General features: G+C 43.7%; 1 protein-coding gene across 1 annotated transcript; it reads right to left on the bottom strand.

Moving 5' to 3' along the window:
• Positions 1 to 6,181: 6,181 nt before the first annotated feature.
• Positions 6,182 to 9,716, bottom strand: npas4l (neuronal PAS domain protein 4 like; the record flags this gene model as incomplete). Its single annotated transcript, XM_080481068.1, has 7 exons — positions 6,182 to 7,481; positions 7,577 to 7,712; positions 8,020 to 8,129; positions 8,220 to 8,484; positions 8,987 to 9,086; positions 9,206 to 9,351; positions 9,539 to 9,716. 7 exons carry the CDS (start codon positions 9,714 to 9,716, stop codon positions 6,182 to 6,184), a joined length of 2,235 nt encoding a protein of 744 aa, XP_080337194.1.
• Positions 9,717 to 12,120: the final 2,404 nt, after the last annotated feature.

Here is a 12,120-nt window from a genome sequence, read left to right as displayed (position 1 = left end):
CATCTTTTTCACAATATATACATATCTGAAGATAGGCCGCCAACGGAGCTCTCAAGTCCGGCTCCAGCAGCGATGAACGCATAAAGCCGGTGACTAAACGAGGACACAGCAGCAACACCTGAGACCCTGTTGTCTAAAATCAGTGAGAGTTTCAATTTAGAGAGTTTTTCACGCAAGCAAACGAGGTAATCATTTGTGAGGAGCCGGCAGTGAGGGAGGAAACGAAAAACCCTCTGCTTGTGGGTGGCGCACGCTTTGAAAAGAATCCCATCCGTGAGATGCTCTGTTTAACTGCACTGATGCGCTTTTCCCTCAGCATCCGCCCTCCAGCCATTCACCTGAGAAAGCACTTTAGGAGCTACTGAAGTAGGGCAGATGACAGCTTTGCCTCTGTTTCTCTTTTGTCAGTTTGACTGTGCCATATCTTCAGCCCCAATGCCACCCTCAGATCCCAGATAGGTATCATAGCGTCATCTGAACACGATTCATCTTCCACTTCCGCTGCCAGCCTACAAAAAGTATCATACTGCTCCTGCGAGGCACTGATTTTCTTAATTTAATCACACACTATCTTAGTTTAATATCAGTGGAGATAGGACGGGTGCTTGTGTAATTAAGAGATACATTAAGCCAAGTTACAGAGATAATGTGTGCGCTTACTACCTTAAAGATTGATTATATTCCCTAAAAGCGCTGGATTATCATATTAAACCCAAACGCAGGCTTTGAATCATTCAATCTAACTTCTATTACAATGGAGTTACTAAGAATGGTTGGGGTCTCACTCCTAAAATACACTAAAAGGATCATTTCTGTCCACATAACTCTGTGGAGAAGCAGTGCCATATGGGGTGCTAGTTTTTCAAAACACTGCCAAATATAAAAAGTATTCATCCTGCAATGAAACACTGCTCTGTGGTGACAGGGATTAAATTACCACTCAAACGTTTTCTCATTAGGACAGAGAGCCTGGCCAATATTCTTCTCTTAAGATCCAACCATCTTGAAAATATGACTTTTTGAGTTCAGTGTACCATTTTGAGGCTCTAGTAATACATCTTTGTATATGCAGCTATTTTCTGCATTAAAATGGCAATGAAAGAACATATCTTAATGTAAAAGTGAGATCACGATGGGATCTGGTCATAAAATCTGCTCAATTTCCAGACATTTAAACCCAACAGGTTTTGGATGGTCGGCCAGACCTGCACTGAATGTGTGAGGGTCAGCAGGGTGAACCCAAACGCAAACTCAGCCAGTTCCATAAAAACCAGGTTTACTGAGACAAAGTCCAGGGAACATGAGGAAAACTAAGGAACACAGGAACAACGCGACAAGCGGCGAGACATGTTGACGAGACGATGCAACAAGAGCAACGCAGGGAGAGGAGTTTAAATACACGAGGAAGGGGTGGACACAAGTGGAACATTGGTTAATTGGAAACACGAGGTGAGACACACAGAGGCAGACACAGAGACCTGACAGAATGCTTGTCCACATGTGGCTTCTGGTTGTTTATGATACATGCAGTATACCTGCTTTGATTTCACTTCAAAAGTGGTGAATATATTTCAACATACAGACTTTGCGCCTGTGGGCTTCCCTTTGTTAACGTTCCCCTTTGTTAGGTGGCAGAACTAACAATCATTACCCAACATAAAGTTGTCTCATGGTGAAACCAGATGGAATGAAGCAGAATGTTGAGTTTATACTAAGAGGAGGAGATCTTATTTATGAGGGTCATGTGCTTAGCTTGAAAAGAGCCGGTGTTGAAGGACTGTAATTATTAAATGGCTGTCACCAAACAAAACAAGCACTGAGATACAGGAAGTTGACTGATGTTGAACTGGAACGGAATTGCTCATCAAAGCAAAGTAACATCAATAGTATCACTCCTAATACCTGTTTTTTTGTTTGTTTTTTTAACAAATTTCTAGTTTTAAAAGCTACTTTAATCTGGATGGTCAAACGTCCTCTTTTGCCTGCACATGTCCTCTTTTCACGTTGTGAATTCCGAGACTTCATGAAAATGTGTGGTTTTATGTTACTTTGAGATGTGATGTAATTTGAAATCGGCAGCTCAGATATGGAGGAAACATCAGAGGAGCAGAGTTTCTAATCTGCATCCAAAATGCTAAAATTGTATCTACTGTTTTATTGTTTATCTCATTGATTTTCAAACTATGGCATGCACACCACCAGTGGTACACAAGCTCCCTCCACTGGAACATGGAGAATAGTCACAAAGATGTTTTGAAATGAATTTGAAAATTTCTATATACCGAATAATACAGAATTTTAAAAAAAGAATTTGAATAAAAATATATAAATCATATTATTACATTCAAAGTTGATATTGTTTTTCTGGATTTTTGTACCACAGCCAGTCCACTACCTTCAATTCTTAGTGCATGTGGCTAAAAATCCCTGTTGAATTTGGATCATCAGTAAGAGTAAATTTGGATCAAATCGTATTCTCTTGTCTCTGTCAGTGTTCTGAAATGTTCTGCCTGGCTGTGATTATGAGAGATTAAATCGGCACTGCATCTTGTTAGGATGGGTTGAAGGGCCTGTTATAATGCCACCACTTTGAACAGTGTGGCTGTGGCTGGCAGAATCATCAATAAACAATCATCATATTAGGAGTAGGCATGTCTCCCTTGGGAACTGGAGTTAACTGGGTTAGCTTCGGCTACTGGATATTCAGGTTGGTCACAGTGGAGAGCACATTTAATCAGGTAGTACACACTGACAGACGCATTGATAAACACTGGTTTAGGACCTCACAGTGGTCTGTGGGTTCCACCAGGTTTGCATGTTCTCGCTATGTGTGTATGTGGGTTTCCTCCAGGTGCTGCGGTTTCCTCCCACAGTCCAATAACGTGTGTGTGAGGTTAATTGGTGACTCTAAATTGCCCCTAGGTGTGAATGTGAGTGTGTGTGGTTGTCTGTCTCTCTCTGTGTTTGCCCAGTGATGGACTGGAGACCTGTCCAACATGTATCCTGCCCTTCAAACGCAGTGAGCTGGGATTGGCACCAACACCCTGCGGGACAAAGCGATAAAGGAGAGAAGTGGATGGATTGAACCACATTATATTGATAGCTAGAAAGAAAATAAATCCAGTAAGAGCTGGATTGTGTAAAACAGAGGACTTATTATGAACATTGTGTGCAGTAGGATCTAAAAAGAGAGGTATTTTTCTGTATTTTGATTATGGTTGCATACTGGACTTCCTAATCTTGAGATTTCATTACCAGCTGGTGTGATTCAGAGGTACAATCTTTTTCTCTAGTTTTTAATGAGTCAGGGTGAGCTGCAGCTGTCGAAAGCTTCTTTTACTCTTTGAATTTGTCAATTACACTTAGAAAAATGTGTATCCCCACTTGTTACTTTTCCAATTGCAACTTCTTTGGGGAAAAAAAATTAATCTGGAAAAAGAAAGCATCACCCTGACGCCCTTAGATTTCTCCCCCACGTTAAGAGCCCCCTCCCCTGCCCTCCCCTGCCCTGCCCTGCCCTCCCTGGCATTAACACTTCAATGGGCAGCCTGGTCCGTTTTCCCACAGACAGCAGCAGGTTGTCTTTAACCTCTGGAGACATGGGGGCGCTGGGGCAGTGTGGGTGCGACAGAAAGCCCCCCTCTATCCCGCTGTCTCCTCGGGCTGGACAAACGGTGTGATGGCGCCTCGGGCAAACCAGCCCGCTTCCAGGTAACGCAGAGTGACGCGCGCGCGCTCCATGTGGACGTGGAGGACTTGTTAGGGAACTTTATTTGGCATTGTACTCTTCAGCAGACATCACTCTTAATTAGGTCTCCATGGACGGCACCAGGCATCTGGACTCTTTGCTCATGAGCAGGCTGGATCGTGTCCTTCAGGTGCGCGCTGACGTACGCACGTGCGCACGGCTCCTTTCGATCGTGCTCGTTCGTATCGCTCCATTGCCGCGTATTAGCTGGGAGGCTGTTGGAGCGATCACTCCATCTAGTGGTTGTTTGGACTCGTAAACACGGCGTGTCTGCATATTGCACCTGCAGCATGGCTGGACTCGGTTTATCATTCATGTCCATGGAGCACAGTTTCACTTGCTCTGCATCTCTTTTTAATCACAGTGATCCATCAGCTCCCCTCAGTGTTCACTCCGTCCACATGTCTAAGTATTTATTCATAGGTGGTGTGCAAATATGCAGTCAGTGGTCAGATCAGCCATATGTGGAAATCAGGAGGACTGCAGACAGTGTGCAATAAAGGAACACACAGAAGACCCATTTGTTATGTGCAATTCTGCACAGGTTGATATTTGATATCAGTACTTGTTATTATCAGGTGTCATACACATCGACTCCAAGCTCATTCCTTTTTTTTTTTTTTTCATTCTGCACCTATTCCGTCATTGATTACTTTTTTACAGCCCACAACTTTAGTGTTTTGTGTCACCCTTGTCACTGTCCTCGATTTCCAGCCACAGCAGGTATCCCTGATAAACCCACTGACATCAAAACAGCAAAGTTACATCAAACTACGGTGTTAAATGGCTCGAAAGGCAGATGTTCCTCCCAGGAAACAGATATTAACCCTTTAGCAGGCAACTGATCATATCTGGTTAATTCTGTATTTCTTTCTCCAAATTAATAATAGACCATAGATAATGGTCTATCTATTCTATAAAAATATCACTTTTGCATATCTGGTGCTCTTGATTATTGCATTTTATTTATACATTTAAAATAAGAATAAGATGAGCCTAAACATACAAGTAGTGCAAGTGCTCCTATATGCAGACATGAGCTCAGTGCTTCTAGGAAGTCATAGTGGAAACTGCCAAATATAAATTATTAATCATATTAATAACCTTACATAACACGTGTTGTGGATGCCCTATAAAGGCTTTGAAAGAGTAAATTTCAGACTCTTTAATGTCCGTGTGCATTTTTGTAAATGTTTTTCACTTTAATGTTGCTTGACGTAACTCCAAGTAGTTTTAATTCTAAGATAGAACTCTACCAATTTTATACTAAAGCTTTCCAAGTAAATAGTATTTGATTGTGATTAAATGTACATCCATAAATATGTTTTTATTTCCAGCGTAGCACCGCAATGACATATCTTGGAGAACAATGCAGGACTAAATCCCCCAATTTGACTTTTCAACGTAATATATCATCAGACAAAATGAGTCTTTCTTTTGATTTATTTACAGTTTTGTTTGAAACAAATTGTGAGTGTAACACAACAATATGAATGTTTCAGTACCATGTGAAAAATCTAACAAAAAAAAGTCAATGTGGAATGAATGAACATACAATTAAAACACATAGTGCAGTTAAATTCAACATTACAACGCATGCACGTGACAAGTCAAGTAAATGTTCAAACTAAATAAATAAAGAAATAAGGCTTGAAATGATTTTAGCTGTACCACTGAGGTAGATGTTTGAATTTACAATCATCATGGCTTCATTTTGCTGCTCTCTGACTGAGGTCCATATCTTTATTCATGACCGCATGAAAACCTTCATGGCACACACACAGTAAGAACATATCAGGGAGGATTTTTTTTTTACTTTTCAGTCAACTCGTTATCAACTTCCCTCACATGTTTAAGGCACTAAACACCTTTGGAGTCACAAAATGATTATTAATTCTAATGATTTTTTTTTTCTGTCAAACCTTCATGAAATCAAGATTTTCCTTTAAATCAGCACATCTGTTTAAAAGATGACATTATTGTGGCATTGGTAAAGTGCTCAATTGTAAACTGTGGTCACTCAGTGTGAAGAAAAATATACTTTAGTTTCAGCATGTAGGAGTTGGCAGACATATTTTTCAAAGGTACCTTTTTTCATAAAGTCTAAGACGGCAGTAGAAGAGGAAAGAAAGCTGGCAGCAGATCTGAGGAGTAGCAACAAAGCTGAGCTGTCTCTCTGCGACAGGACACAATCTGCAACATTGGGCTTCAACATTCAGCAAAGATGTCCTTTAAACGCCTTTGCTCACAATTATTCTCTAATATCCAGCAAAAGGAGATTGCCCTGACAATATGCCATACAAGTGGTAGTACAGTAAGTCACAGACTTATTTCAATACAGGTTTTCTTCAGCAAGTCCATCTGAAAGAAAATGCAAAAATATATTAGTGAAATGCTAATTTAATATGTGCATTAAAGCAGTAAAATTGTGGTTTAATAGCCGAGCTGGTAGAAATTACCTTGCAGAAGGCTGCTCTGCGTGTGGTGGTTGAGTTGATGCAACCCAGTGTTTTGGGCATGGCGTCCCAACTGCATACTAAGAGGATATATGGAGATACTGCCTGCAGTCAACTGCTCTGAAACCATAAGTTCCTCTGTGGTGAGCCCGGGGGACCCCTGCTCCAACTCCAGGGAATCAAACCTGCTGCATGCAGCAAACCCCTGCTGGTGGCTGTAGGAAACATCACCAGGACAGATGGATGTGCTGCTTTTCCGTGTGTCGAGGTCCAGGTCTTTCAGGATGCTGTCAAACACACCGTCAATAAGCAGTTCGTGCTTTGGGGCCGAGGAGACGGAGGGCGTGCGGGGCCAGTCGCAGGCTGAGGTGAGGGTGTGGGTGGCAGCAGGTTGGTCCACGTGTTGAAGGGGATTCAGGCTGTAGTGCATGTCGAAGCTGCTGGCCAGGGAGGAGATCTGCTGAGCCAGAATACTGATCTCGACCTGCTCCCTCTCACTGTACTGGTTCGACTCTGCCGGAGGGGGGGGTTGGTCGGCCGTCAGAAGGCGGGCATGGACGGGCAACTGGCGTTGAGGGACGTGGTGCAGCTGGACGACGACGCCCCCGTGTGGCTGCTCAAGAAGGCAGAAATCGTCGGGATGCAGAGCGCATTCCACTGGGCTCTCGCACATGTCCGACACGGACAGGCAGTCTGGAACTAATCGAGCATCAGATGTACAAGCTTGAAAATCATTGGTCGGAGATGAGGAGGAGAGTGGAGAGTGGGCGCCGAGCGAGCTGAAGGCTCCCTGGTCAAAGGTTTGTTCAGTGGCCACAGGGAGGGAGTCGGAGGGGGATTGGTGACAAGGGAACCCTGCCTCCGGGTAGGAGTAATAGGACAGAGTGCTCTCAGGGGAAGACAGCGGCTGATCCGTGCCTTCATGCACATCCATCAGGAGGTCACGGCCGAGCTCCTCCTGCCGCAAAGGGGAGCAGGACGAGGCCGGGCTGTAGGGGGAAGAGATATAAGTGGGGCTGTCACCCAGGGGAGCAGGTGAGCTATCGCTCTGAGAGGAGGAACACGCCACATAATGTATGTCTTGCTCCGACTCCCTTCTTGCTCTGACATGTCGCTCCTCTCCCTGGCTGCTACATGTCCTCTGCCTTTTAAAACATTTAGTGTTGTGGCTCTGAGTGTAGGCCGCCTGTTGAGCAAATTGGCAGGAATTTGCCACAGAGGGTGGCCTGGAGGCATCGCTGCTGATTTTCTTCTCCAGAAATTTGGCTTCAGTTTCACTGCAAGATCAGAACTGTGTGTTACTACAGGTCTGTGTATTTAACGCGAGAAACCTCACAACATTTCGTACACTGTCAGCTCGGGTTCTCCATACCTGATGATGAAGTTGGTGCAGCTGACGCCCTGGCACTCAGAGTCCTTGTTAGCTCGAATGTACATCCAGGTCCATGACAGATCCTTGCGCTGGAGCCTCAGCACCATCTCTACCTGGGAGCCCTCCTCTGCCTGCACTGGAAAAAAAAACATGCTTATTATAATATGCACCCACAAGTGTAGTTACACATAAGAAAAAAACTCAGCCTTGTTGTAAAAACACTACTGGATGCTTGAAGATACACCTTTTGCTTTCAGGAAATGTTGCTGCAGCAAATTAGTTACTTTGATATTTGTAGTTAAATATCATTTCAGCAGACACCAGTAACTCAAAATACAAAAGTTCAAGTTCTCTGTCCAGCATGAGAAAAAGGATCATGATGATCAATGGTCAATGGGACATTTTAATGCTTTTACTGCAGTAGTATTGTAGGGTGCACTTACTTAAACTCCTATGAGAATCTGCACTCGATGACAGATCCTCGGGGTGCACCAGACTGTACCACGACTGACCGGTCATTTCCTCAGCCGGATAACCCAGAAGATAAAAAACGCTGGGGGGAAAAAGCAAAACATGACGTAAATATCCCAGAAAATGCTGCAAGAACTCTGATTATCTACATCTAGAGGGAAGGCGAGTCTACCTGTTGGACAGCCCAGTGAACGTCATGTCCAGCCTGTGGCTGCTGCTGAAGCTGTGGCAGTCGTTGGGGCCGTTGTGAGTCAGGCGGTTTGCCGTCGGCGTGCAGAGGGCCACAAACAGAGGCTCGTTGGTGGCAGAGGCTCCGACCGGGGACTTCTGGTGCTGAGGAAAGTACCGGAAACTCCCTCTGACCAGCATGGAGCAGCAGCTGCCATGCTGCAACTTAAAGGCCTTGGAGGTTTGCAAACAGCAGATGAAGCTCCTCTCTGAAAGAAGAACAGCGCGGCAGTGAGTTCGGTCTTTTAGCAGGAAGAGGAGGGTGGTGAGTTCACTCTGCAGGGAAGTGTGAGGCTGTAACAGAACTAGTGTACTTTTCTACATAGTGCAACATCAGTCAAGATTATTAAGCTAATTGATTTTTAGTGAGAGAAATAAGGACTCAAAATGAGCTAAAGATAGAAGCAATGAAATCCAATCAGAAAAAACTCAAACATTAGATCTGAGGCAATAAAAAAAACAAAATCTGCCACCTTAAATGTTTTTATTTCTGTTAAAATTGTTAAATTTTTTAAGTGATTTAAAGAGATAATGGTGGGGGTTTAAATCAGTACTTCTTAGAAATATAAATGTTCTCCTTATTTCTACTTTATTTTGATTATTACCACAATTATTACCAAGTATGAACCAGAAAAACTAAAGAATTGCCACTTAAATTAATTGTGATATTATTTGTGATCAGATAACATTTGTAAAAGATCTTCACGTTACCTGCTGATGAGCTGTGGTCCATGTCCAGGTTTGCTTTGACTACATCGACATCAGGGCGTTCCACTATATCATATACGGTGTCCCCTTGAAGCACGTCGACCTGGAAAGTTCACAAGATTTCCTTTTAGCTTCAAAAGCTTTCAGGCATGGAAACATACTCCAGTTGAACGTGCTGCATTATTTCGCCCGTTTATTACCGGATCTGATTAAAACACTCACCATGGAAAGTCCAAGATAGTCGGCGATGTTTTCCGACACGTAGACCAGCCTGCCCTGCGCGGTGCAGACGAGGATGAAGCCGCGCAGAGCTTGAAGAAAGGCCTCGTACGGCAGAGAACAGTGTGATCTTTCCCCGTCCGGGAGCCCTTATTATAGAGAGAGAAGAGAGAGTTCAACCCCTGTTCCACCGAATTCATCTCTGCAGGTCGTCTCATCTGTTATCCTTGATATGATCCCGAAGGTGCTGCGAACTCAGCGGCGTAATGTTTGACAGCAGCTGAATGTAGATTGGGAGTTTGGAGAGATTCTAACGAGGCAGGGGTGAAAACTTACCCTGGAAGAGAACAGACTTCCTGATGTAGGTGCATATGGCGGCCATGGAGTGGAGGTACGAGAGGCGCTCCTGGTCCTCCTGCGTGATGGGCAGCAGGGCACGCATGTTCCTGATCTCATGGTTGATGTGGTCCCGTCGAGCTTTGGAGGCTCCTTTAGTGGATCTGTGAGAGACCATGGTCGCCGAGGTCAGCAGTGGCATGAGACACTCTAATCAAGGAAGACCAATTTTTTTTTCTACATTTCAAAAAAAATGATCTGAGTTCATTCTTTTCCACGTGGATAAAAACAAACACACACAAAAAAAAGGCGTATTTGGCCTGGACTGATCCAGTTTCTCTGACACGGTCTCTTCCCCTACGAGCTAGAAGCACAATTTGAATATCAAGGGTTCCTATGGAAACTGCCGATATGAGAGGCTGTCGAATCTGAAGCGGAACAGAAACGAGGGCTCTCAATGGACATTGTCTGTGTGATCGGTATCTGTCTGGGTCCATCCTCACAGAGCCCGCGGCTTTTATAGCTGCCAGGGCTTCAGCGTGGGCGTCACACACAAAGGAGGGAGGATGGGCTTCTGATGCTCCCTGCATTACCTTATAAAGAGGGTGTCCTCAGTGTGGGGCGCCCCACGTCACAAGGACACAGAAAGTGCCACAAAAGGAATATTAGATCACTTCTGATCTCAGTATAAAATTAGACAAATACAGATTTTGAGGTTTTATTTTTGATCTTCTACACAAATTAAACCACTTGAGTATGGATGTGAATATTACATAAGAATCAGCTTTAAATCCACAGACACTAAAAAGTCCCACTATTGATTTTCATCAAAGTGACTTTTCCAAGAATGATGCTTCACCACCAATCACCCGAGGCTTGACTGAAGCAGCCTGATTTGTTCTAATGTGGAGACACCCTGGTTGTGGTCTGATGCATTAGTATGTATCACACATAGAGGTCTGAGCTGCAGCCTGGAGGAGAAAACTGGATTAAGAGGCGCAACATTGTTCATGCTGGAGTTGGGAGTAGACGTTTTGAGTTGTGTTGTGAGCAGCCAATGTGTTGATTGGGCCCAGAGAGAGGAGCCACTGACCTGAACCTCCTGCAGAGTGAGCTCCGGTGATCCCGGGCCCGGTGCTGCTGGTGAGAGGTGCACGGGGAGCGGACGTGACTTCTGCACGAGATGCACCATAGACTCATTTTGACGCAGATGTTGGTGCCTAAAACGTAACATCCAAAAAAAAAAAAAAGTCAACAAAAAGTCGCATCTAATTCTATGTGTAAAAAAAAAAAAAAAAGTTTGCTATTAATTATAAAGTAATCCCGCAGTGAGGTGAAAGTAGTGTGAAAGAAAACGCGTCTTCTTCTCCTCCTACGTCTTCCTCTTGTCTGGAGTGTCAAGCGCTTGGTGCGCGTCCCTCCTTTTATAGCTCCAAACCTGACACCTCGCATCCAACCCAGCCGGAGGAGGCAGAAAAAGAAAAAAAAAAAAAAAAGAGAAAAGAGGATAATGTTACTAGTTGTGACGCGCCGACAAATGATCGAGGCGGGTTATATTTAGTGAAAGGAGCCCTAAAAATAACAACAACGCGGGATCCGCCTCTGTCAGTTAAAGTGACGACGATGTCATCAAAGTGGAGGAAACGTGCGTAATGCGCGTAAATAACGAGCGAGGCAGGTACGGCTCTGTCATGTCAAGTGTTAATTAAGAAAACGATGCACGCGGGCAATCAGCGCCTCACAAGGTAAAATGAACAACCTGTATATATATATTCACAGAGGAAATCGTCACATTGGCACCAGCACATCGACTCTACAGGTGCATTAGAGGAGGGACAAAAAAAGGGTGTGAAGAATGAACGAGTTTACCTTTCTGCATCGACTCTGAGCCACTGATGTGAACATTTATCTACAGTTTTAATGAGTATGATGTATTGTCACCGAGGTGAAACTACCCTACCAACTGCCTGCACATGCCTTGTGACATCTACTGAAATGCGCACAGATTTCTAATATGGAAAATACCCGGAGACTCAAACTTAAAGTTTATTTTGTCATCATTACAGCTATACATTCTGTTCTGAATTGTGTGCTTTAATTATATAGTTTATAGTTTCACTCTTCACTGTATTTCTAAGAATAATAATCCCCTGACCCTTCCAGCTCCTGTGCTCCTTTAAAACCACCAGCACACATACTGTAGATGAATCAGTTAAGCAGTATGAGATAAACTGAACGCGCTTATAGCGTCAAAGATATACGTATAATGATGCCTGGTGAAGCTATGAAACCATGTGGGTCAAGTCTCTGGCCAACCTTCTATTGCTTTATTGATAAACTTGAGAAAATGTTATATATTTTGTCCCTGAGGTGGAGTTTGTGGAGCAATCAGACCAAAGGAGCAATAAAGTAAAAATAATAAAGACTAATTAAAATAATAAACTGGACTACAGTGCAACAACCATCAGCATAACAAGACAGCTTCAGGCTGACTTGAGCACCGACTTCACTTTTCAAATGAAAGCCTCTAAGTGGCCACAGAAGATCTCTTTTCTGTTAAATCACAGTTGCTTTTTCATTGT

The sequence above is a fragment of the Lipophrys pholis genome (assembly GCF_963383615.2).
Source record: "Lipophrys pholis genome assembly, chromosome: 15".
Lineage (NCBI taxonomy): Eukaryota > Metazoa > Chordata > Actinopteri > Blenniiformes > Blenniidae > Lipophrys > Lipophrys pholis.
The sequence above is the reverse complement of the archived record's forward strand: the minus strand, read 5'-3'. Positions and strand labels throughout refer to the sequence as shown.